The 27,044-nt window shown below is 38.2% G+C and overlaps 2 protein-coding genes across 8 annotated transcripts in view; one reads left to right on the forward strand and one right to left on the reverse strand.

Annotated features, from left to right (window-relative positions):
- Nucleotides 1-1,071: 1,071 nt before the first annotated feature.
- On the forward strand, nucleotides 1,072-25,947 carry RARS2 (arginyl-tRNA synthetase 2, mitochondrial). 7 transcript variants are annotated; one of them, XM_087718770.1, is made up of 19 exons: nucleotides 1,072-1,141; nucleotides 1,692-1,797; nucleotides 2,927-3,010; nucleotides 3,651-3,748; nucleotides 4,996-5,051; nucleotides 5,899-5,982; nucleotides 9,449-9,525; nucleotides 10,646-10,804; nucleotides 11,705-11,808; nucleotides 14,401-14,487; nucleotides 14,692-14,756; nucleotides 16,052-16,124; nucleotides 18,317-18,441; nucleotides 19,787-19,854; nucleotides 19,939-20,048; nucleotides 21,500-21,598; nucleotides 22,747-22,821; nucleotides 25,028-25,091; nucleotides 25,707-25,947. In XM_087718770.1, exons 2-19 carry the CDS (start codon nucleotides 1,717-1,719, stop codon nucleotides 25,791-25,793), a joined length of 1,596 nt encoding a protein of 531 aa, XP_087574896.1. In that variant the 5' UTR covers nucleotides 1,072-1,141; nucleotides 1,692-1,716; the 3' UTR covers nucleotides 25,794-25,947. The 7 variants fall into 7 exon arrangements, with proteins under 7 accessions (XP_087574896.1, XP_087574895.1, XP_087574898.1 ...); XM_087718769.1 differs by having other exon boundaries at nucleotides 14,692-14,752; nucleotides 16,048-16,124; XM_087718772.1 differs by lacking the exon at nucleotides 1,072-1,141 and having other exon boundaries at nucleotides 1,771-1,797; nucleotides 3,655-3,748; nucleotides 4,952-5,051; nucleotides 14,692-14,752; nucleotides 16,048-16,124.
- The window catches only part of SLC35A1 (solute carrier family 35 member A1), a 29,094-nt gene continuing 24,844 nt past the window's right edge, over nucleotides 22,795-27,044 (reverse strand). The window contains exon 9 of the mRNA XM_087718776.1: nucleotides 22,795-23,517. The gene's annotated coding sequence lies outside the window, so the exon portion shown is untranslated. The remainder of the gene's footprint in view (nucleotides 23,518-27,044) is intronic.

Here is a 27,044-nt window from a genome sequence, read left to right on the forward strand (position 1 = left end):
ACAATCTATGCTACTAAGACATGCTTTTCCAAAAAATATCACTTTGAGGTCTGTCTTGTAATGTCTTGGGAGACTGAAATGCTCCGATAGAGCTTTGCCCTTGGTTTACGTATTGATGTCAAATTTATGTATATTGATTCTTGTGAACTGGAAGATGAACACATCAAGACAACATCTAATTCTCTGTAGGTATTTGCTGGGATCTGTGATGTTGGTATAGGGGCAAAGTAGGTATGTAGTGTTGTTGCAGGGATTGTTTCCATATTGGAATCATTGCTCTGTTGTTTCTTGTTCCTTATGTAGATCTGCTTCAAGTTGGGTAGTTGTCCATATTCAAGTATGGTGCTGCTACCTAAAAGGGAGCAATAGATAATCCCTCACTTGTCTTACAGCAGCTTGCTTGGATTTGAAGTCCCTGTACCTTCTGGATTCAAATCTGTAGTTCTTTATCTGAATGTTGATCTTCAGTGGAAAAGATAATTCCATTTCCAGAAAGGAAATGTATAGTGAAGCTGTACATTTTTATCTGACTGCTGATCTTCGATACAAAAAATAATTCCAGTTCCACAAAGGATAATATATGACAGTGGTCCCCGACCTTTACGGTTTCACGAATCTGGGGGGAGCGGAGGTGAGAGGGAATGGTTGTGTGCAAGTAGCGTGCGCATGTATGCATACACAGCTCCAATTGCAGGCATGCCCACAGCTTGCACAAATAAAGCTTTGCGCCTTCCCACCCACCCACCCGTCTGCTGCTTGGGTGAATGCAGCTGTGCTTGCGCTCACCCGCTGCTTCCACAGCCCAATTCCAAATAGGCCATGACCCAATCATAGCTGGAGGTTGGGGACCCCTGATGCATTGCATTCATTCTTCTAATAAATATTGGTCAGTTCTTATGGAAATAGGAAAGAAAGATGAATCTCCATCTCTGCATGCAAGAATGTAGCCTCTGTATGTGTTTATATGTGAAAAAAAAATTAATGTAATGAAATAGAAGATAAAACGATGACATTGTTGTTGCCTGTTTATTCTTCCGCACTAAATTTGGCAATTTTATTTCAAATAGCTTTCACGTGTTTTGAAGATCCCCCCAGAAAACCTGATAAAATCAATCTCTGCTGTTCCAGTATCAAAAAATAGGTAGGATATTTATACTTTAGAATTTAATTTCTTGAGATTCTTTTGTCATATATATATAAAATAGGAAATAAAACTAGGGATAAAGTCCTAACTCATTCAATCTCTGTTTCTAATTCACATTATTTTTAGCATTACTTAAGACACAGGAGTAGTATCAGTGATCTTCAGATGTTCGTGAACTGTAATTCTCAGTAACCCTTGCATTGCTGTCCAGGACTATTGTAAGTTGTAGTTCAGCAACATCTGAGAGACTAAAAGTTCCTAACGTTTCCATAAGGGTGGTTAACATTAGGCATCATTTGGGCAAACAGATCTCTTAAGTGTTACTTTATGACCTATAGCGTTTGAATAATAGGAACTACAAGGTCTAGCTTGTATATTGTTAACTAGGAATATTGGTTTCACAGATTATTTGCTGCTTCAGAAACTTTTGGAGATGAAGTTACTATAGTAATTTCTAGCTATGTTAACTCTAAACCTGAGGAATCCTGATCCCTCTGTCACGAAAAAAGTCTGAACCTTTACATTTCTCCCCTTTTTTTTTTCAAAGGCAAACTGCTGATTTCCAATTTTCTATGAGTCCTGTATTAGATGCAATTTCTACAAATTACACAACTTCAGATATTAATCTTCAGGCAGAAGAGCTGGCAAACAAGGTATGTAGTAAGAAGCATTGATTGGAAGCATCAATAAAAAGTGCTTATCAAATGTCTTGTCCTGCATAAATACTATGAAAAATAGTATCCATCGATTACAAAGGCTTTGGGAGGGTCAATTCTTTACCCTGCTGTTTTTACCAGTGAAAAGAAAAAAGTCATTCTTACCTTTCAACAATTGCAATTTACGGTCTTTCAAAATTTGCTTGAAATACAGTTAAATACTGTTTGCATGGATGACCCAGCTACAGTTGCTATAACAACACCTGAAAACAACGTTGTGTACAATTTCTTGCTATTTTTGTCAGAAAGACACAGCGGCATTTTGATGCAAACTCCGCCCCTTTGGAATGTACTTGCTCCGTGTGAAAATTCACATAGAAAAATAGCAGGCTGCCCAGTGCAATGCTGTTCTACTTCCTTACCCTCCTTGCAGAGGCTGCTTGAAAATGTGTAGTTACATAATACAGTGTACAAGATAATTCTATTTATTTTAACATGACTGGACTACTGCAATGTGCTCTACATGGGGCAGCCTTTGAAGAGTATTCGGAGACTACAACTCGTCCAGAATGCACCTCGGTACACCCACGTTACACCTATCCTCTGCGAGCTGCACTGGCTACCGATCGGTCTCCGGATACACTTCAAAGTGCTAGTCGTAACTTATAAAGCCCTTCATGGTATTGGACCTGGGTACTTGAGAGACCGCCTGCTGCCAGTTACCTCCCATAGACCCGTTAGATCGCACAGGGTCGGCCTCCTCTGGGTTCCGTCTACCAGCCAATGCCATCTGGCTACCACCCGGGGGAGGGCCTTCTCTGTAGCAGCTCCGGCCCTTTGGAATGAACTCCCCGCGGAGATTCGGACCCTCACCTCTCTCCAGGCCTTCCGTCAAAACCTGGCTGTGCCAGCAGGCCTGGGGTTGATGACTTCCCCTCCCCTCTCGACTTGTATGGCTGCATGACTCTTGTGTATTTTAATTACGTGTATTGTGTTTGTATCCCCTTTTCCCCTTTTGAGTTGTTCGCTGCCCTGAGTCCCTCCCGGAGAAGGGCGGCATACAAATAAACTAAATCTTAATCTTAATCTCATAATCTTCTGTCTATATGCTTTATTTTTATTTTAGCTAAAATGTGATGCAGTCGTAAGCCAAATCAGCCCAGGTAAAGGAACGGTAGATTTCACAATAAATCGAGACTTATTAGCAAAGGTGAGCTAATGTCTTATGAACTGTAGAATAGAAAAAAAAACATGCTAAATTTGAAGCTAGTGTTTTCTATAATAGATACCCATATAGAGCATTTAGTTCCTATTCCATAGTTTTAACTTAAATGATCTTCCCAATGACGTAAGTTTAAAAATATAAAATAATAAAATTCAGTTTACAAATAAACACATTAGATAAAAAGGAGTAGAAATTATCTAAAAGCAGGATTTTAAAAAAAAAAATGATTCATTTTTGCATGAGTATTAATGTTCTTATTTATATCAACAAGTAATTATTGATATAATAAGGTTAATCATAATATTGCTAACTTATTTAAAAATATAATTATATGGATATGAATACCATGTTTTATGAATAGAGCATGGGCAGATTGAAAAATGAGGGTTCTCAGTTCAAAAAAATAATCAAAACTCAAAACGATGAATTAGCATTGGCTGTTTGCTATCTGTGCATTTGAAAAGCATTTGCAGATGTCTGCTTAGCTGCTGTGAAGTCTTTGAAGATTTTTGTGGAATGAGAGATTCATGATCTTGCAAATATCAATGAAAGGCATTACCTTAGTCTTAAAACGATCGCTTAATTCATTACTCCCATTGTAGCTATGTGTATTTTGCTTCCTAAGACAGTGCTGCAGCAAGTATTTGAAGACGGCTCTGAATATGGAATAAAGAGTGAACTTTTTTCAGACTTGCAAAAAAGAAAAGTTCTGATTGATTTTAGGTGAGTATACAGGCTTGTTTATTTTGGAGCATGATTAAAATGCCATGCAGGTTTACAAATAGGTTATATAAGTCTGAAAATCAGCATTGATTCATTGCCCTAAGATTGGTTTGGTTCATTACTTTCTAGTAAAGAATGCACTTTGGTTTAGGGAGTACTGAAATCATTTTTTTTTACGTCTGAACATATGATATACTCAGATTCAGTTTTCTTTGAATGAATATGCAGACTTCCACATCAGTTGTGACACAATTTTCTTATTTTGTATTGCAATATAGGAAAGATCGTGAATGCAAAGTACAATTTGGGGTTGTTGTTTTTTTTGTTTGTTTGTTAAAGACCTGTGGTTTAACATTCAGTATATATTTCTGAAGGATGTCCTTCAATATTGATTTTGTTCATAAGTGTTTAGTTTATTGGCAGTGGAAATGCCCATGGTTCAGTTGGTTCCACCACAAAACCGCGGTAGACTAAAGCGCGCTCGACGAAAGCGCGTATGTGACGTCATCACAGCGCGACGAAAACAGCACGCTGTGAGCGGTAAACTTAAAATTAACACGTAAATCTAAACCTAACCCCCCCCAAACCTAAACCTAAACCTAAACCTAAGCCTAACCCTTAACCTAACCCTATACCTAACCCTTAACCTAACGCTAACCCTTAACCTAACCCTAAACCTAACCCTAACGCTTAACGTAACCCTAAACCTAACCCTTAACCTAAACCTAAACCTAACCCTTACCTTTATGTGAATCGGCTTGCTTTAAAAGCGCTTTTTAAAGCGCCCTTTTTTCTCCGCGGTCGTACTTGTCGCACTGCTGATGACGTCAGGTACGCGCTTTAATCGGGCGCGCTTTAGTGGACCGCGGTTTTGACGGGTCACGGATTCAGTTTACTCTGACATATTATATTGTTTGCCTTTATTAGCATCTCATTCGTGTTTTCCTTTACATGCTTCACAGTATGAACTAAATGGAGAATAACTTTGTCCCTTAGCCATGAAAGCCATGGGTTACCATGGGCCGATTTCTTTCTCTCAGCTCAACCTACCTTACTGGGATGCTGTTGGGGAGAAAATAGGAGGAAGCTGTATTGGATATGTTCACCACCTTTACTTATTTGTAAAAATAATGAAGGGAGGGTTATAAATAAATAGGTTTTGAGGGAAAGTCTGGTTTGACATCTCTATTCCTTTTTTGGAAGGTGAGGAATGGAACCTAAATGATGAATGTTCACATTTCTTGCAGTTCACCCAACATTGCAAAGAAATTTCATGTTGGCCACCTGCGTTCTACATTAATAGGTAATATCTAAATATAACTAAATAGTAGCCTATAAATGAGGAAAGCTTCTGAATATGGTGATGTAGTCTAAGTGACAGTATTTGTAACTATCCTATGAACAGTAGGTGCTGATGTTTAATCTTAATTACTTAATATTTAGTCTTAGGCTACATGATAAGCTTTGAGCTGCTTTGAATGAGTCTTATGTGCATTTTGGAAGTTTCTCAAAAGAGGAACAGATTGAGATAGAATCAAAGTCTTTAAAAATGACTTTGGGAATAAGGAAAAAAATAACCAGCTAGTTTTAACTCAAATGTTGAAACAGCGAAAATGAATTATTTTGCATCTAAGAACTTTAGATGATTGAAAAGTTCAAAAGAAAAACTCAGAATCAACTTGTAACCTTTCTACATAATATATATTAAATAAAAGCTATAAAAAACTATAGCCTACAGGAGTAATCAGTTCTTTTCAAGCCTCGAAATTTTCTCCTTCTGTTTTGCATTCCCATAAATTTATTATTGTGGACTCATAGTTCTTCTTATTAAAGTTAGGTAATAGGAACTTGCCAGGGAAGGTCACATGACAATCATGTGACTGCATGGTGTTGTGCTGGTTGTAAGTGTGAGCCATTTGGCACATCATGATACCATGACTAGAGGGATGCTGGGATGACTGGAACTTTGAGGACCAATCGTAACCATCGCTTGTTTGGTAGCAATACTAATTGTATCTTCAAACAGTAATTGACTTTTGATTGTACCCGTACAATTAAAAAAAATTGAAAAGAGAGATTAGATTACATACAATGATCGTTTGGAGATAAGAATACAACTGGGACAAATAACTACTGTGATTTATTTTCAGGGAATTTCATAGCAAATATCAACGAAGCGATTGGGCATCAAGTAACAAGAATCAATTATCTTGGAGACTGGGGCATGCAGTTTGGTAAATATTTTTTTTAAATCGGTCTTATGGTTAGTGTAACATAATCTATTGCTGTTTATTTTTAACCTTGTCATAATGAGCTTTTTTTAAATGAAAAGATTTCAATTCTATTGTGGAAATGCAGGACCCAAAGCTGGCCAAGACTGATTAGGTTATTTTTTAAAAAACTGAGAACACTGACATGTACAGTTTGTAAATTCCTTTGCTCTTTAAGATAATTGTTCTATACATTAAAGATAAATCACTGGACTTCATTCTAAAAATCCATAAAACGAGACCTAGGTATTGAACCATCCCATCTGTATCTATACATGCTTGATTACACCAAAAAATAATAAGAATGTGAGTGCAAGAAACTTTTTATATTTCTCAGTAACAAATTCCAGAACAGCCAGGTTCTTTTGACTGTAGAGCTGTTCTGGGATTGTATTTCCCATGTATAGTGAGATCCTAATGTTCTATGGAAAAATATATTATTTCAGTTGAAGAAAATAATCTTTTACTTCCATGCAAGAAACTCCCAATGTCAGCCTCTACTTTCCTTGCTTGCTATCGGCTGCCATAGAAACAGGGAGGGAAAGGGCTGGAGATATTTGGGAAGGGGAATTATGTGATGCTGGAGGAGTTATGAAGAAGGGAGTTTTGTTCTCACCATTTTTTGCACATGCTGGTGGCCTGTGTTTGGACTTGGTCAAGGCCAACCATCTTCGTATATCAACCTGATGAGGCTTTTTGAAGATGCACCCCACATGACACCTTAGGAAGATGCAGATTGGACATTCATTTGGGGAATTGTGGGAGTGGGTGCTGGGTAAACGTTTGATATGTACATGTTTGTGCCTTTTTGGCTCAGATCTTGCTTTCCTTTTCGCTGCTTTCAATTCATATCTAGTAAAAGTACTTTATCTCTATTCAAATGGAGTTGAGGTTTTTCTTTCTTGGATATTGAAGGAGGCATGCCTGACATTCGATATTTGTTCCAGGGTGCTTTGAGTTTATATGATCGTGGCTCAAAACATCAAAATTTCATATTTTTTTGAAATAGCAGATCTTCCCTGGTATATTACTATAATAATTAGTTTCTGTTATTGTTTTCATTATTGTTTCTCTTGTCACTGTTTCTATGATTGGACGTGTTTGGTTTTAAATTGTGTCCTTCTGAAATCTGCTGGGCAAGCAAACTGTTAGCACAAAGCTTCTGTTTTCCTGCAGTTATTATTTTGAATAGGTTTTAACCTAGCTTTATTAATTCCATATTTACAGTCTGTGCACCATTTCCTCGCAGACTGAGATCAGATAATAATGTCTGAGTTTAACAATTGTATTTTAGCTTTTATTGCCACACTTAGCTCCCAGTGTGTCTTCTTACAGAGCACAAGCAATTAACCTGGGAAATCTCTGTGTAAGAAAAAATTACTGTTTAATTCAAGAATTCACAATGAAATTAAATGAAAAAAGATAAGCAAAAAAGGGAAATAATATAGGGAGGAGGAGAGAGCTGAAGAAATTATGTAAATAGCTAACTGTAGAAATTCCTTTTAACATTCAGAATATGAAAATAATTGTGATTTATACATTAAATTATTCTTCTACCCTTGCAAAGTAGTAGAAATTACTGTTTGTTAATGAAATGAAGCAAGAATGCAAAGCAAAGAGTTTAATATTGCCCAAATCTAAAATAGATTCAATATCCCGAGTTTGATCTGCAGGTAATCTGATCAGTATGCAAACAATGACGTCCAAACATTAGATTGTGTTGGCTGCCTCGGTGGCGCCTTTCACATTATTGACACAAAGGGAGGTCCACTATTCACGGCAGAATATAGCAGTAGACTTATATACCGCTTCATAGGCCTTTCAGGCCTCTCTAAGCGGTTTACAGAGAGTCAGCATATTGCCCCCAACAATCTGGGTCCTCATTTTACCCACCTCGGAAGGATGGAAGGCTGAGTCAACCCTGAGCCGGTGAGATTTGAACCGCTGACCTGCTGATCTAGCAGTAGCCTGCAGTGCTGCATTTAACCACTGCGCCACCTTGGCTCTTGGAATAGTCCCAGGCGCTGATACGACACAGCTCCCCCTGTCCCTAATCCCCTTCATTCTCTACACATTGAATGGGAACATTTGTGTTGTGAATCCTTACATGACAAACAGGATTCAGGACTCTGTAAGCCAGATTCATAAACATCTATATATGGTCATTTTTACAGTGCAGACTTCCATTGTTAATTTGCGGGTATCGGGACTCCTCAGCATCGGGGAGGATCTGCAACAGCAGGATAGTTTATCCCAAAGGTGCTTTTTCAGGAGGCAATTGGACTTTCTTGTTTTGTTTTGTTTTTAAGACATTTTGCTTCTCGTCCAAGAAGCTTTTTCATCTCTGACTGGATGGTGAGATTCCTGAATGAAAAGCAAAATGGCCTCAAAGAAAAAAACCAGAAAGTCCAGTTGCCTCCTGAAAATATACCTCTGGGACAATCATGAGCTGGTTGACTGAGACTCTCCATAGTCCAGGATATTTTGTTTATTTCTGTGTCCCTTCAGATACATGTCTACATTTTTGAAAATTTATAGTGACTGAGAAATAATAAGCATAAATTTAAAATATGCTTTAAAAAATCAATAACATAACAACAGGAAGGCCCTGATATGCTACTAGTAATCTCAGTGAGTTCTTCAAAGATCCCCAAATGTCTTGAGGAAGGGCTATGTTTTCATGGATCTTCAAAAATATAGGGCGATGATCCAAATGTGGTGGTTGGTGGGGTGTATATTAGTTTATTCTTCTATTGTGTTTGGGTTGTGTGTGTTTTTATTTTTAATCCTATTCTGTAAGCGAGCTAGAATCACTTTCTGATTGAGATTGCTTCGAAATCAGTAAGTAAAGAATAAACATCTAAGGATAAGTTGATTTGGATCCTCTGTGTGTAGAAAACTACCGCTTAATTTTGGGAATACACCATTTCTTAGCAACTTAGTTTCCTCCCGCGTAACCTCTTTTTGCTTCTTCATTCCTTACGTTCATTATGCATTTCCCCCCACACTGTATGATGCTATATTGCCACACTATCACATACTTTTAATGATGTAAAAGTCAATCTTTAGGTATGAGTAGGTTTGTGCCATGCAGGACAAATTTTTTGTGCCTTTGTTTTATGCACATCCTTGCCTATCGCCAGTACAAATCCTGTTTCAGTATCTAAGTTACACATTTTATGTCCTTTTATAGAACTTGCATGTCACTTGGTCAATATCCTTATCGCCAGTGGTTTATTCTGTGGGAGTTGAAATTTGTAGCATGCACAAATGTGTTTTTGGTTAGTGTAATCTTGAGACTTACTTTATAAATTTAAATGATTTTACCATCCACATTTTTATTACTGAAAATAGAAAAAGGGCAAATTATTTGCTGATTTTATTTATAAAAAAAATATTTTGTTATATGTGAAATAATTACTTTTTTCAGGGCTGTTGGGAGCTGGCTTCCAGTGGTTTGGATCTGAAGAAAAACTAAAATCTAATCCTTTGCAGCATCTTTTTGAGGTATGTTAATATAGTGGCACTCTGCTAGAATCATAATGTGAATGAACATAAGAGTATCGACCCCACAATTCTTTCTTTTTTAATATTTTTATTTTGCTTTCCTGTTTGTATTACCAGACTTCTGGAACAAAATGAATTCCTTAAAAATGGTAAAAACTGTGTTGCGCGTAGATTTTCAAGTTCAGTCTTTGGGTTATTTAACTAAATAGAATGAGAAGGTATCACCTGAGAACCTGGGTTCCACCACAAAACCGCCATAGACTAAAGCGCGCTCGACGAAAGCGCGTATGTGATGTCATCACAGCGTGACGAAAACAGCACGCTGTGAGCGGTAAACTTAAAATTAACGCGTAAATCTAAACCTAACCCCCCCAAACCTAACCCTAAACCTAACCCTTAACCTAACCCTAAACCTAACCCTAACGCTTAACGTAACCCTAAACCTAACCCTTAACCTAACCCTAACCCTAAACCTAACCCTTACCTTTATGTGAATCGGCTTGCTTTAATTTTATTTTAATTTTAATTTAATTTATTTTTAATTTTATTTGTCGCGCTGCTGATGACGTCACGTACGTGCTTTAATCGGGCGCGCTTTAGTGGACCGCGGTTTTGTCGTGCCACGGAGAACCTGGAGAACTACTAGCAATCAGGGCACAGTGAATAGTGGCCAAACAAATGAGTTGGCCTTCTATATGGCAGCTTCCTATGCTCCTATAACTGTTTGGTTTTGCTCAGTGGGCTAAGTAGAAACATGTCCTTTTTTCCTTCTTTAAGGAAATGACATTTATTAGGAAGATGGCGTGGTGGAAAATTAAAGTAAATAACCAAGTATTCTTGGACACCAGTCCCAATCAGCAAGGCTGACAGCCAAGGAATATGGACTAGGAGTCTGCCATTTTCTGGAGAGAGGTATCAGCTCTTGTATATTGTGGGTAGCAGTTTTTCCTTGTTGAGCTTCCTGTGTTCCTTGTCATTGTGGTAAAGATTACAGGATTTTGAATCTGGAATGTCTTGCATACAAAGTAAATATTTCACCATGGACTATAATCTTTTCTTGATGGAGAAGACTGAATTGTCAGATTGAATTGTCCTGTATTTTTCATTGATTTTTATACAGGTTTATGTACAGGTCAACAAAGCTTCAGAAGAGGATGAAAGCATAAAAACTCTGGCACAAGATTTCTTTAGAAAATTGGAAGCACAAGAAGAAGCCGCTGTGTCACTGTGGCAGCATTTTAGAGATGTTAGCATTGAAGAATATGCTCGGGTATATAAGGTGATGACTTGAATCTTTTCTTTCAATGTTTAGGAATTACCCCATTCTAGGTATAACGACACTTGAATATCTTTGTATTTCTGAAAAAATGTGCGCCCTTAAAATTTCCACTATATGAGTCAGGAAGAGAAATAACTTTATTTTACTGAATAACCAGCTTAGAACCATCTGTAACAAAATCCAGCAATAGAGACATAGCATACTTAAATAAAAATAAAAGTATGCAGCATTGGTATATTGACATTAATGGAAGTGCACTTTAATTAACTAAGAAATAAAAATATATTTCTTGTAAGTGAACTTTATTAAGCAATAATTGACAATGTAGAAATAAATTGCATTGTAAAATCTTAACAAAATATTTGTGATCAGTTATAGTTAAGATGGCCAAGGATAGATGAAGCAGATGTAAAGAGATACATGAGATGGATAAGTGTGTGTCATTTGGAGTAAAATACTGTTCTGATGCATTATTTTTGTTTAGTTTTTTGTTTCACATAACTTGCATATGGAGTCTTGCTGATTTAGTGGAATATCTGTAGGGTAGAATTCAATATAAAAAAACCTTTTGCGAATTAATAGCATGGTAATGGAACAATAATATAAATGTCAGCAATTAAATTTGACAAAGTTTTGCAATATTCCTACACGATGGTATGATTTTCTCTCTTTTTCCCCCATATCTCTTGATTATTATTTTTTAAGTTCCATTTTCATTTGGTCTGTCTATTTTGGTTCAGACTCTAAAACGTTTTCAAGCAGGAAGCCATCAGAAATGCAAAGATTACATGGCTGTGCTGAGGGAATTCTGGGGCTTACAGCCTTTTGTCGAAAGGCTCATAGTTGAGATTATTCTTGCTGATCATAATTATTTTCCTCTTTTCTTGATGGGTTGTCCAGCGTCTGGGAATCTACTTTGATGAATATTCTGGAGAATCCTTTTATCAAGAGAAAAGCAAAGACGTTCTAAAGAGACTGGATGCAAAAGGACTTCTTATGAAAATGTATGAATGAATTCTTTATTTCCAGTTTTTTGAAATGCCTGTTTATTCTGTCTTAATGTATTGTATGTTGAGTCAAAACTATATCAATTTAAAGTTGGACCATTTGTTTGAACTATATTTTTACTATTTGCTGTTTTAAATAATTAATGTAACTTTGTGAATACTGACATGCAGATCAGTGGTGGATTGCTAATCCCGTTCCAACCGGTACAGGTTGGAACGGGGCCGGCGGCGTCCTCGTGCACGCGCGCAGTTCATGCATGCGTCTTAGCGCCTGCACGATGCTCCAGCTGCTCGCGGAGAATCGTGCAGGCGCTGTATGTGCCATGCGCCTGCGTGGAAGCGCAGAAGCCTTTAAAGACCGGTAAGGAGCGAGGGCATGCGGGTGGGCCTTTTGGCATTCCCGGAAGTTATTTACTTCCGGGTACACCAACCAACCGGTCCGCGCGGACCGCTGCGGACCAGTTGAAACCCACCCCTGATAAAGATACAGAGAAAAGTTTCACTTAGGGATATTTTATTGTGTGTGTGTGTGGAGGGGTAGTATACATCTTTAAGATGAAAAATGGAATCTGAAATGTTTATAAAACTTGCAGGCCTGAGGTAAATGGTGAACTGCCAGCTAGCGCCTCATACTTTCATATGCACCTTTCCTTCCATCCAGCAGACTGCATAGGACAGAAGGAAAGTCATCAATACCCTGTTTGACATTCTGTGGTCTTTTTTATGTATTACCATAAAGGTTCTTTAGGACAATCTTACCTAACTAGATGTCTCCAGATCTATGGAGCTAAATCTTTTTCTTTTTCAGCCAGAACTAACATTAGCCATGCTTGTCTGTGAATTCTGAGATATTTTTTTTAATCCAACCTAGCCTCAAAAATTCCGGAACACAAATAGGAGTATATGTACACAGGAGTACAGTCAGTGTATATGTGAATTGAACATATGTATCGTATTCAGATCTCCCTTCTTCCTTTTCTTCCTTTGCCATTGTAATTTGTAAAGGAATGTTATTTCCCCAAGATCTATATTTTTGTTGTGTTTTAATTCAAACATGTGATTCAAAGTCATTTCTGATTAACTACTGAAGAAGCTAATGTCAAATCTTCCATTTTAAATTTGATTCATTAAACCAGCTTTTATTTTAATCACAGAACCAATTTTGAGTATAGCAGTAAATAAGAAGTTGGGGAAAACAAGCTACAATTTATTACCCCAACAGCTTTGGAGGAGGCGGAGTCTTTTGTACATGATAATGAAATGAGATAATAAGAAACCTTTTGGTGACAGGGGCTGTTTTTCTGTATTGTCCAGGTGTACGAGGGCTGCAGTAGGTAAATTGGGGGTGTATTATATACATGGGGATGTAACTTTCTTTTTTGTTTGGGGGGGGAGCACTTGTAAAAAACACACTGAGCTATTTTTCAGGGCTTATAATTGCCTTTTTTTAACTTCCCATTAACATTAAACCACAACTTCAAAGAATTTTTATATTTTTCTTGCAATATCCTTAAAATCTTAATTATTGATATAACAGAAGACTGTCTGTCTAGCTATCTAGCTATCATCTATTGCCGTGATGGCAAACCTATGGCACTTATGACTCCACTGCCTCGGCTCAGTTTTCTGTGGCGTTTCTTCCGTGAGCTTCCATTTCCCTGCAAATGACAAAGCAGAAGCTCATGGAAGAAAAAGATCTTATCTCTTGCCACACTGCCAGTGTTGGGATGCCCAGCTTCCCACCAGCAAGCTGGTCTTTGGGGCCCTGCTGCGCATGCGCGTGCACGTCCATGTGTGCCCACCCACATGCACACCTTTCACGCAGTTTGAACACTTGGTGTCTAAAAGATTCACCATCATTGATCTATTGGATGGATGTATTTGTATTTTATTGGTCTTGTATGCCGCCCACTCCCGAAGGACTCCTGGCGGCTTACAATAAACAAGGGAAGGGGATAAATAGACAAATAGACAAACAACAATTTAAAATAAACAACATTCATAGTTATCATTGGGCTGGCTATTTCAACAGCTGCCCAGCCTGCCGGAGCAGCCAGATCTTAGTGGCTTTGCGGAAGGCCGGGAGAGTAGTAAGGGTCCGGATCTCCACGGGGAGCTCGTTCCAGAGGGCTGGAGCTGCAACAGAGAAGGCTCTCCCCCAGGAAGTAGCCAGCCGACATTGGCTGGCAGATGGAATCCGGAGGAGGCCTAGTCTGTGCGATCTGATAAGTCTATGGGAGGTAATTGGCAGGAGGCGGTCTCTCAGGTACCCAGGTCCGATGCCATGTAGGGCTTTATAAGTAACGACTAGCACCTTGAAGCGAGTTCGGAGACTAATGGGTAGCCAGTGCAGCTCGCGGAGGACAGGTGTAACGTGGGTGTACCTGGGTGCACCCACGATCGCTCGTGCGGCTGCATTCTGGACTAGCTGAAGTCTTCGAACACTCTTCAAGGGCAGCCCCATGTAGAGCGCGTTATGGATGGATGGATGGATGGATGGATGGATGGATGGAAGTGGATATTAAGAAAACAAGTATACAATTCCTTCTTGCAAGTAGATTGTTCAATGCTTTTTTTCATCATTTTCAGAGAAGGAGTAGGAAAAGTTCAACTTTCTGAAACTGGAGACCAGGTTGCTGTGATGCGAAGTGATGGAACTTCGCTTTACTTAACAAGGCAAGCATGTTATGTGATTGTTTATCAGGAAACAGCACATTATTTTAATCCTATTGATATATTTAATAGAATATTGTTGATGGACAGATATAACTGCTCATGATTTTGAAAGGTAGAGTAGAAGTTTATTTATAAAACTTGAAAAACCAAATAAATGAATATTTCATTTGGAGGATTTATCATTTCTTCATGTTTCATTTCCAGAGATCTTGCTGCTGCTATAGACCGAATGGAAAAATATAAGCCTGATGTTATGTTATATGTTGTAGGTATTTTATGTTTTATATAAATTGCTTTGTTGGTGTACATTTTATAAGCATCTAAGCATTTCAAGAAATTTTATTAGACTTGAGCTAACCATTTCAAAAAGTAAGCGTTTTCTAAGAAAATAATGATATAATATGCTGTTCCCCAATAAAGGAGAATATTTGTATCTCAGGAATCTATGGTCATATGTGGATCATTCCGAACTTCTCTAAGCTTGATAGGCACTGCTGGTAGATTCAGAAAACCTGCAATTCAGTGACATCAGATCGATGTCTTGTCTTGTTTGACAAAACTAGTCTTTTCCAACCAAGTGTCCTTTAATTGGGTTGAACAGTAATCGCCGTTTACTGCAGTTACTTCTTCTGTAGTCCTAACTATCCATTGAAGTCTGTACCTGTCCTGTCTGGTTGCTGTACCAAACCAGACAGTTATAGGTGTACAGATGACAGACTCAATAATTCCTCTGTATAACTATATCAGCAGCTTCTTGGACCATTTGAGCTTTCTGAGTTAATGCAGGAAGAACAATCTTTATTGTATATATAATATATTATATATGTTTAGTGTCACAACCCCTGGTAAGCCCCAATTATGGGAGGAAGCTAACTGCTTCCATCATCTGTCAATCGGCTCGTCACAAAAGTCCATCACGACAGAAACTCAATATTTTTACTGTTGCCTTTGTTATATTTGTGTTTTATTTGTGCTGATAAATAAATAAAGGGAGACTAGTATAGATCTATTTCAAGCTATTTAGCTCTCATCAGCTAGCCATACCCTTACTGGGATTCGAACCTGTGCTGTATTGCATCTTAGGCAAACGTCTTAGCCATTAACACTAAATATATAACTTCTTCCCTGGCTTCAGCTGATAAGGCTTAATGGCTAAGACGTTTGCCTAAGATGCACTACAGCACAGGTTCGAATCCCAGTAAGGGTATGGCTAGCTGATGAGAGCTAAATAGCTTGAAATATATTATATATATATATATACAACAAAAATGTTATAGTATTAATATATTATTATGATATACAATATATTATTGTTGTTATTATTATTATTATTAAATGTGAAACAATGTTATAATATGAAATATTATCAATAATATTTCAAGCTTTCCATTGCCCAACTTATGATTTGAACATCGGAACTTTTCCAGTTTTCTGAAAAAAACTCACATAAATTCAATTTTCATAGCATTATTCTTTTCCATGGAAATCAGTTGTGACAATGTTCTTTTGCATTTGATTGTTATGCACTAAATGACTAAATTGTTTTCCCCCTCTTCTAAGACAGATAAAAGTCAGAGCTCTCATTTTCAACAGATGTTCCAGATTCTGAAATTACTTGGTTTCAGTTGGGCAGAAAGGTAAATGTGAACATATCAAAATGTTTAGGTGTTTTTGTTTTTTTTAAACAAACTGAACAATGGTATTTTTAATATTAGAAGAGGAAAATGTGACAAACCAAATGTTCTAAATGTTTAGATGGGCAGAGTATGGATTGCAAGAATTTGACCATTCGGGATAGATCAGAAAACAACTAATTTTAAGCAAGAACATTAACAGTGCTTAAGATGTTAGATAGGAGCAGAAGTGACCCAGGTTGATATCCCATCCATGGTGAAGCTTGGGAAGTGTTGTACCCCTCTTAATTTGGCTTACCTAAGAGGTTTGTTGTAAGGCAAGGTTGTCAAACTCAAGGTGCGGGGGCTGGATCCAGCCCGCAGGGTGCTTAGATCTGGCCCACGGGGCCATCCTGAAAATAGCAAAGTACCAGTCCGCGGTGCCGTTGCCAGTGAAAATGGACTGTAGGAGGGTCATGGACAGCCTTCCCGAGCTCCGTTTTTGCTGGCAGATTATTGCAGGAAACTGTCGCAGCCAAAAACGGAGTCCGGGAGCCCGTTTTCACTGGCAGAACACTCGGGTGACCACAGGCGCCCTGACACGAGTGATGCTGAGCTGACCCCCCCCCCCCCAAGATCAAACAAAACCCTGATGCGCCCCTCAATGAAATCGAGTTTGTTGCAAGGGGGAAACCCTTTGTGAATCCTTAAACTCTCATATGAAATTATTCATGCAATAAAAAAATTAAATTTAGAAAATGGAGAGATAATTTCCTTATATAGCATTTCAGTATTTGCTCTGGAATCTGCCTTTATTCCAGTATAAGGCTGTGGAATGCTATTAGTTCTGTTTCCTGCTGGAGGGCTAATTGGTTGCTTATAGAATGCTTCAACAGCAACCACTTCATTAAGATTCTCATTCAATATTGAAGATACGCATCTCAGAGAAGATTTTATATTTAGGAAAAGCCACCCTTGTGTTGAATCAGCAGCAGCAGATAGGAGAAGGTGAAAATTCATCCTTTCTAATGTAAATTACCACATTGGGAAGTGATTGATTGGTGGTTAAGCAAATATGAAGTTGCTCTAACTGGTTTAGGTTAAATTATTATTAGGTTAATAAAAATAAAGTTGGTGTGTGTGTGTGTGTGTGTGTGTGTTGGTTCTCTGTCTTCTGTGTATAAAGGCACATTGTTGCCATGTCAAGCTTTCCTACATAATTATTGAGATGGTAGAGCTTCTTGTTCAAAAATATATAGTTCATATTACAGCTGTAACATGGGCAATAAAAGAATGCTTATGTAATGTACACATGTGGATACATCTGGTATCTAATCCTGTTTTGGAGGGAATAAAGTCTGAAACTGTAAAGCAAACCTCCACTCCTACATATGTAAAAGTAGAGTATGAGAAACTGTTTTCAACCATGGGTAATATGTGAGTACAGAGCACTTCGTACTTGGATTAATAGTTTATTTATTAGATTCATGTTCTACTTTTCATTTAGAAGCTCAAAGCAGCATCTACAGCATTTCCTTCACCCCTTTTCCCTCACTTTAGCAACTCTTGTGAAATAGAGCTTCTGTGGTGGAGGGTGGAAGTAGCATATTTTTCTGAGATCAGGTTTGGTTCCACCACAAAAGCGCGTAGGACAAAATCGCGCTCGACAAAAGCGCGCTGTGACGTCATCACAGCGCGACGAAAAAGTTCGAAAAATGTAAAAATAAAGCGAAAACCTTACCCTAAGCCCCCCAAACCTAACCCTAAACCTAACCCTAAACCTAACCCTAAACCTAACCGTTAAAGTAACGAAAAACCTAACGCTAACCCTTAACCTAACGCTAACGCTAACGCTCTAAAGCTAACCCTAACCCTTAACCTAACCCTAACCCTAACCCTAACCCTTACCTTTATGTGAATCGGCTTGCTTTAATTTAATTTTTATTAATTTTTATTTGAATTTTTCGATCTTTTTCGTCGCGCTGTGATGACGTCAAAGGCGCGATTTTGTCGATCGCGCTTTTGCTGTCCGCGCTTTTGACGGGTCACGATCAGGTTTAACTCTAAACGTATGAAAATGCCAATTCTTATTGCGGGATATGTTCATTGTCTCTAAGAGAATGTCACTTTTTATCTATGATGTTTATTAGACCCATCAGTTATCAGGAGTTGTTGAGCATAAGCTGGACTGATGTTTTTGTCCTCTATGTTTGTAGGTGCCAACATGTGCCCTTTGGGAGAATTCAAGGCATGAAAACCCGACAAGGAGAAGTGATTTTCTTGGAAGATGTTTTAAATGAAACTTGTTCCCTAGTATTAGAGAGACGTGCCTCAACGAAAAGTTAGCCAATACATTTTCTCTGTTAAATTAATATTTTATTCTAGTTCTAGAAAAAAAGACTACAAGTACGTGTGTTTCACCACTCTATAGCACAGTCTAAGCCACAATTAGTTCAGCTTCTTTTGCTTTCCATATAGGGACCTCTTTTTCTGTACCCTATATTTCAATATTTAAAACACACTCTAGTAAGAAAATAGGTTTAAGTAATCAGTAAAATAATTCAACCTTTACAAATAAAGACATCTGGATCTTTTCATCACTCTGATGGCATTCTGTCAGTCAGTGAAATTATATTCTTTTTCAAGACATCTTTGAATAATTTAGTTTTTTCAGTTCATATTTATTTATTTATTTACTAATAGATGATACTTTGCTATTTTGAAACGTTTTGCATTATTTTTTTCTCTTCTGTATCTATCAGTTGTAGCTTTAATATCTGACATTGCTTGGATAGGTCTCCCACACAATTCCATTCTACATTATTTCTCTAAAAGATAACGTTAAACATGAATCTAATTGCACAAGCCTCCATTAATTTTCATATGCAATGCTACACAGTATAGAGTTGAAGAATATTGGAAACTTTCATATTATTATTATTTATTAGTATTTATAGGCTGCCCTTTTCCCTGAGGGGACTCAGGGTGGCTTACATAAAATGGGGAAGGGAGGGTACAGACAATAGACACAAAACAGTACATAAAAGTAAAAATAGTAAACAACATTCATTCATCATTCGGGTGGGGACAGATTATCTTTATCCCCAGGCCTGACGGGCTAGCCAGGTCTTAAGGGCTGTGCGGAAGGTCTGGACGGTGGTGAGGGTACGAATCTCCACAGGGAGATCGTTCCAAAGGGTCGGAGCTACTACTGAAAAGGCTCTCCTCCATGTGGTTGCCAGTCGACACTGACTGGCAGATGGTACTTGGAGGAGGCCTAATCTATGCGATCTAATTGGTCGCAGGGAGGTAATTGGCAGGAGGCGGTCTCTCAAGTACGCAGATCTGAACAATTTATTAAAAGACTTCTGCAATCATTTTGAAAAATAAAGTTATTTAATGATAGCTGACGCCACGGTATGTTAGAAGTGTAAAAGGAAGCTGAACCTCCAAAGAGGTTTTTAAAATTGCAGCAGGATACAATTCTAATAAATAAATTATGAACGTATGTAAATATGTTTTCCTGATTTTGTTAACCATAGTCAAGATATGAGGAAGAGTATATTCCTATTGCCTCCTATAACTAAGCAGACCGCTTCATAAAGAAGAGTCTCAGTACCAGTTTCTACCAGCAGCCTTGGGTACCTGTTGGGGAAATAATGGCTTTTCTCCTTTTATCTGGTCAGCCACAAAAGAATGTGACAATCCTCCTGAGACCGCAGAACGGATTGGGCTCGCAGCACTTATCATTCAGGTCTGTCATCCAATTAATGGCAAGCTCAGTTTCAGGAATATTGAAAGTGATCTACTCAGTTTGTGAATAATTTGTCATTTTCAGGACTTCAAAGTTCTTTTATCGTCTGATTATCGGTTTAACTGGGATCATGTTCTTCAGAGCAAAGGCGATACTGGTGTCTTCTTGCAATATACACATGCCAGGCTACGCAGGTATGGAGGGATGATTTGGGCCCCATTTTTTCTGAGTTGGCCTTCACTTGGGTCAGAATGAATGTTGTCTGCAAATGAGGGATTGGGAACTTTTCTGCTGCAGCTTCAGGGTGCTTAAAGAAGATGAAATACATACAGCAGGCAAATGGGCAAGTTTTACTAAAGAGCTCCATCCAATTCATATAATGGAACTTTCTCCTTTTCTTGTCCCAAAGCACATAGCTGCTTTGAAGAGTTCCCATAATTCCCATCAATACAACCATAAGAGTGCTGTATTCCCAGAAAGGCTGCAGAAGAATTTTCAGTAATAAGAGTGTAGCTCGAGTACAGCAATGGAAACAATCGTAACTTTAAACAGGCAGCAGAACTCAACCGAGTGTACAAAAAAGTAAAGAACCATTTTAGATTTTTTTTAATGTATAAAATATAATATATAATCCTGCTATATAAATTACCCTGTTGTTTATATACAGTCCGCCAAGAAGCAAAGAACCATTCTGAAGATTCGATAGTTTCCTGTTTCTTCTGAAACTACAACTTTGCAGTTTTAACTCTGTTGTGGTGATCAGTCAAAATGTTTGTATTAATGTACCATTTCAACAAGCAACTAAGGTCCTTTTAAGATTGTGCTGTGCTATTTTATTTCATTCTTGCATGATTTGGCTCAGTTGAAGTGAAACAAGTCTCAAGTCCCAAGTGTTTTGCTTCAGTTATTAGTTTCCTTTAAAGTACTTTCCTTCCCTCGCACATAATATGCTAGTGGTTTCCGGCTCTAGGGTGCGGTGCTCATCTCCATTTCAAAGCTGAAGAGCCAGCATTGTCCAAAGACATCTCCGTGGTCATGTGACCGGCATGACTAAATGCCAAAGGCGCAGAGAACGCTGTTACCTTCCCACCAAAATGGTCCCTATTTTTCTACTTGCATTTTTACGTGCTTTCGAACTGCTAGGTTGGCAGAAGCTGGGACAAGTAACGGGAGCTCACTCTGTTATGCAGCGTTAGGGATTCAAATTGCCAACCTTTCTGATCGACAAGCTTAGTGTCTTAGCCACTTAGCCACCGTGTCCCTTGAGCCACTGCGTCCCTACTTTCCTTTGTTATCTTAAATACAGCATTCCATGTTTGATTGCTGATGAGTACTGAGGAACTGTTATTTTATTACAATAATAATTTTCCGATTTTAGACCAATGCCTAAAAAGGCTTTTCATACTGGACGTTTACTCCCAGATACCTGCTACAGCACTATTAATGAATTAGAGACCTTCCCCCTCAACCTATCCTAATTCATAGGGATGTTTTAATGGGTAGTCACAAATTGCATGAAGATTCTTTACTTATTGACTTGAGCTCCTACAGGGAAGGCAGCTTATCAATGAAATAAATAAATAAGGAACTTTCAAAGGTATGTTGATCATCAGTGTTACTGACATTTTTCTGTTCCCCTCCCTAGTTTAGAAGAGGTATGTGGTTCTGTCAATCAAGGCACTCCCATGAACCCTGCTTGTTTACAAGATCCACTAGCAATATCCTTACTTCAACATCTTCTCGGGTACTTCAGCATTTTCTCAAGTTTTTAAATCAGTCTTTGCATGTAGAACAGCACTGAACACAATTTATATATTTTGGTAATTATGTTTGGTCTTATTATGCAACAGTTCTTGAAGACAATTAATTGCCTATCCTAACTGGTTTAGAATCAACAGAATGCTAACTGTAGCCTCGAAAGTTTGGAAATAGAATATCACTTTGAAGTGTTTTTACTTTATTTCCTTAGAATAAGGCAATGTCCAGAATTCATTAAGCATCCTTTATATTCCATTGGCATCTTGTTCATCTGTGATGCCTGCAGAAATGGACTGCGATATATATTAGCTATTATTGTTTGGAACAGTAGGCATTTTAAAGGTGCCTCCGGCTATTCATGATGTGCAGCGTAGTGCCATGGACATTAAACTGTATGTGTGCCCAGCTGCACTTATTGAGTTATAGGAGGTAATATTTACCAAAAATATATTTTAAAGACATGTAAGTGTATAAAACAAAGGAGGCAAGAAACAAAATATGTTACATTTGGGCCTGTGAACACTGCACAGTCCAATGAATTGGGTCTGCAGAAGGAACACTGTGTAAGGAATAGCAAAAGCCCTTGACAGTGAGAAAAGCAAGGTTGCTTAAGGTGCTTGATGAGAAATGGAGGGAAAACGGAATAGCTTCATTGAAGAGGAAATAAGGAAAGAGCAGGCAAGAACATTTATGTAAGCCACTAATTAGCTAATAATAATTATGGGATTCTGGTATTGCAAAACATTGCATTTGAAGCCAAAAAATTTTTAAAAAAATATATATCTCTCATCTTCCACCATCCCCCATGCTAAAGTAAAAGAGAAAAAAATGACGCTGTTACTCTGTTCTCAGCAAATGCACGACCATTTGAGGAAATAATCTAACCACCTTTTCAGATAAGCAAAACAGTGGTTAATTGTATGGCTGGTACTGAACAAAAGCTAATATATACGTAACAGCTATTTGACAGTATTTTTTTCCTGGAATAGTTACTCCAACTGTGGAGGTTTTAATATACAGCCTTTCACTCAAAGAGGCAGGTGTGATGGTGTGGAGATGAGAATGTTCCCTAGGTGGCTTCTGTTTTTTTTTTTTTAATCAAATGCTCCTAAATGTGTTCCTTTCTCCCTTTAGATATGATGAAATTATTTACCAATCTTCACAAGATCATCAGCCGAAGCATATTGTTAATTATCTATTTAAACTCAGGTAAAATATACAAATGTTGGAGCCTTTGAACAGAACTGATACAATATTTTTTTAAAGTGTTTAGCCTCAAAGCAGATAGTTTGATATAATCAAATGCAGTTTTTTGAAACTGAAGGCTTCAGTGATGAGTGGAGGTGTTGGACTAGGCAGCCTGAGAAGATTGAGATCCAAGTCCCTCTTCAACCATGGAAATTCATAGGTGATTCTGAGCCAATCAGTCTTTCAGATCAACTTACTCAAAGTCTTTCTATTGGCATGAAACGAAACTCATTCAAAAATACTCCTTTTACGTTTTAATAATGCCCATCAATTTCAAAACCGGTACCTCATTAGATCAAAAAACAGTATATGTTCTTGAAAACGTTCAAATATGCCTTCTTTTAAATAATTTTGCTTCTCCTGGCATACTTTTCAAGCTGTAGGTTAATAGTTAACCAATTTACATAATATCAAAGGATGTGGTCTCTGCAAACTTCATTTTCTTATGAAATATTCCAAATGCCTTAGGCATTTTGTTGAATGCTGTACATTATTGGCCTGAGTGACTGGTGGAAAATCAGTTCATGATAATCCTTCAGACAAAAAAAAATGTCCTTGTCAAAATCAGATGACAAACTTTCAAGAGATCATAAAAAGAAACTAGTTTTTCTTGTTGAGATACATTCCATTTCTAAACATGACATTTCCTGGAACAACCTACCAGAAACAGGAAGAACATTTTAAATCTGGGAGCAAAATTATACTTTTTGTTATTTTAATGATATTTAAAGAAATGAACATTGTAGCAAAATCCTAGCTAGCCAGTTGTGCCATTTCCATGGTATTTTATTCCTCCACACCTGTATTTTTCACCTCTTGCAGTAGTTATTCAGCATCTCATGGGTACTGAGCATGCTCAGTCTAATTGGGCTATTTTATCCCTAGAGTTTTACTATCCAGTGTTTGAAAGGTTGCTTTTATCTCGTGTACATATGTGGCATAATTTTGTTTTTATAAATATCTCAAAGGATGAAATTAAGATTCATGTATGTTATACTGTGCAGCAGATGGGCTTGGGTAAAAAGTTGACATTAGTAAAAAGAAAGAACTAGCAATAGCAGTTAGACTTATATACCGCTTCATAGGGCTTTAAGCCCTCTCTAAGCGGTTTACAGAATCAGCATATTGCCCCCAACAATCCGGGTCCTCATTTTACCCACCTCGGAAGGATGGAAGGCTGAGTCAACCCTGAGCTGGTGAGATTTGAACAGCTGAACTGCAGAACTGCAGTCAGCTGAAGTAGCCTGCAGTGCTGCATTTAACCACTGCGCCACCTCGCCTCTAGAAATAATAGTGTTCCATTAATTACTGTGCACATGGTAGGTCAAGACTAAATTGAGACACCATTACCATTAGAGAAATATGTGAATTAAGCCATGTTATAGTTTTACATAATACATTGACTCATAATCAAACCAACCAGGCTACACAAGTCACGAATAGGGTTTAAAATAATCATTCAATTGGTTGTGCATATGCAACCACTAGATGTTTAACTGAGCTGGCCATACAAGTTATAGGAAAGCAGCCAATATATAAGATAAGTTCAACTTGAAGTGAGTCAACACAGCCTTTCCCAACCTTGTGTTCTCCAGAATGTTAAGACAATAATATCTGGAAATCTTATTGCTTCTGCCCACTGGGAATTCTTGGAGTTGTCCTAACCTAGCTAGAATTTAGAAGGTTGGGAAAGGCTTTTGCAGCAGAGTACACAAAGGCCAAATCAGGTTCAACACAGAACAAGCTTGGTTACGGTCAGGAACAAAGGTTATGAATGTAGATTTTCCCCACTCAAACAATTCTTCTCCTTGGCCAGAAGCAAGGATTATCATCCTCTAGCTCAGTGTTTCTCAACCTTGGCAACTTGAAGATGTCCGGACTTCAACTCCCAGAATTCCCCAGCCAGCGAATGCTGGCTGGGGAATTCTGGGAGTTGAAGTCCGGACATCTTCAAGTTGCCAAGGTTGAGAAACACTGCTCTAGCTAACAATGGCAGTTCTATATGCTCCATATAGCTCTTGCAGTGTTTTGCCAAAAATATGTTCTTATTCTAGCTGAAACTTAAGCATGTGTAGCTCACTTAGAAATCAGCACTACTGTGTTTGTGGCGGTTTAGGATTGCTCTCTCTTGGAAAGTGTGTTCTCAGGCTTGGTATTTCTGTTTTAGTCATTTAGTATCTGCAGCTCATAGAAATCTCCCTGTGAAGGGCAGCCCTCTGGAACTCGCTCAGGTAACATTAATTTTATTTTATTATTTATTAAATTTATATGCCACCCATCTCATGATCCAGCTTACAATATAATAATTCTCCGTGTTTGAATGTAATTTATTATCCCTAAGCAGTAAACCTGGAGAAAAACCTCGGGTGGAAAGGTTGCTGTTGAAGGGTGGAATATGACTTAAAAGGAATAAATGAATGGGAGGGAGTTGGACTAGACCTACAAGGTTCCTTCCAATTCTGTTATTCTATTCTTCTCACAGAAGAAGAAACCACTTGCATCAATAAAGTGGGAAAGTTCCATTGACCAAATATTGTATACAAAATCTACTTTGTGCTGATGGCCAGGGTCTCCTCTGGGGAAGTGGGAGGAGACTCTGGAGGAACTAAAAGAAGTAGATCCTCACAACAATCAAGCTGCAAATTTGATTGATACAAATGGGCATTTTTATAGTTCTTATTTTAAAGTGTTTTATACTACCATAGCATGGAGCAGTGGGAGGGGGCATGAATAAGAAGCTGTTTTCATAAGAAGCAAATGACAAAAAAATCCATTTCTTCTTCTATATCTTCCTCCCCCCCCCTTTTTTTTTTTCTTTTTCTTTTTTCTTTTTCTTTCTTTTTCAGGCAAGGCTCTGCCTTTTCCACGCTGCTCGGTCTGTTCTAGCCAATGGAATGAAGCTTCTAGGAATCACACCTGTAGATAAAATGTAATGGGGCAATTTCCTTGATGCTTTTCCTGTGTATCGCTTATGAAGATTATCTGATCTCTGACTTGGACTTCGTGGTCTTTCCAAAGTAATGGAAATGTTCGGAAGCCCCCGTGACATGAATTTCTCTTTTCTATAATAAAGCCAGTTCCAGGTTTTATTGGTATTTGAATGAAATGGTTGTAGATGCACTGTGTGTGGGCTAGGCTGTAGGACTGTGGCTTTGACCTGCTCTGAAAACCACTTGGAAATTTCAGCAGCTGTGCAATTGGCCTCAAATAATAGTGCTTTAAAAATTAAATCCCATTTTGTTTTTTTGCAACACAAAAGCTTTCTCATTATGAGAATATTAGACCTGTGGAGTGTGGTTTTTTCCCCCCTTTTTGTTCCTCATATGCACTTGGCTTGAAAGGCAGCCATTTTTTAATATATGCGGTACATTTATTTCTAAAAGCTATCTTGCCATTATGAGTTATGGAAATCCTGTGGATGCAGTCCTTACCTGGCGCTTCATCTGCCTTTAAAACTTTTCAGACTTTAAGAAATATGAAGCTGCTATGCCCCAAGGAAAATCACCAGCCTCTCCCAGTAAAATTCTTTTTAAAAGCACCCTCTGCGACTACCTGTACATTAGCACAGTAGGCCATTGCAATCTGATGTTTTATTAAGGAATGCCATGTTTTAAAACTAACTTACTTTTTAGATTTTTGTTTAACCTACTTTGCTATTTTATAAATAACTCAAGGCAGTGAACATACTTACACTTCCTCCTCCTGATTTCTTTTAGATACCAACTAGGGCTAACGAGGAAAGCACATTCCAATATTGGGATGAATGTTACAGTAGCCTGGCTACCCTAGACAGTGGTGGGGTGGGGGCATCTATAGGACAATGATGACAAACCTTTTGTCCCTCAGGTGCCGAAAGCGATAGTGTGTGCCGACCCCTAATTCAATGCCTATTGCAGCCCCACCCACCACCACGCACATGTGTGCGTGACCATGCACACGCATCGCCCAGCAGATTCAAAAATCTGCTGGCCAGCAGGTGGCGTGTGCGCATGCACAGTGGAACTGATCTGGGCGACAGCTCGCGTGCCCACAGAGATGGCTCCGCGTGCCACAAGCTCGCCATCATGGCTATAGGGCCATATAGCTCCTACTCCTCACTATTAAGAACGTCAACTCTTGTATACACCCTGATCCTCAAAGTCTGTGCCTTACAGCTTTGGGGTATTGTGTCCCTTCAAAAATAC

The sequence above is a fragment of the Thamnophis sirtalis genome, unplaced genomic scaffold (assembly GCF_051295495.1).
Source record: "Thamnophis sirtalis isolate CommonGarterSnake01/CBP01778 unplaced genomic scaffold, rThaSir2_p1.2 scaffold_6, whole genome shotgun sequence".
Classification (NCBI taxonomy): domain Eukaryota; kingdom Metazoa; phylum Chordata; class Lepidosauria; order Squamata; family Natricidae; genus Thamnophis; species Thamnophis sirtalis.

What these genes read in the sequence shown, in the direction of transcription:
- RARS2 (XM_087718770.1), top strand. Translation starts at nt 1,717, where the DNA reads ATGAGTCCTGTATTAGATGCAATTTCTACAAATTACACAACTTCAGAT. An exon ending in CTTTGCAGCATCTTTTTGAG is followed by an intron (nt 9,526 to 10,645) that starts GTATGTTAATAT and finishes ATTTTTATACAG; the next exon opens with GTTTATGTACAGGTCAACAA. An exon ending in AAAGGACTTCTTATGAAAAT is followed by an intron (nt 11,809 to 14,400) that starts GTATGAATGAAT and finishes CATCATTTTCAG; the next exon opens with AGAAGGAGTAGGAAAAGTTC.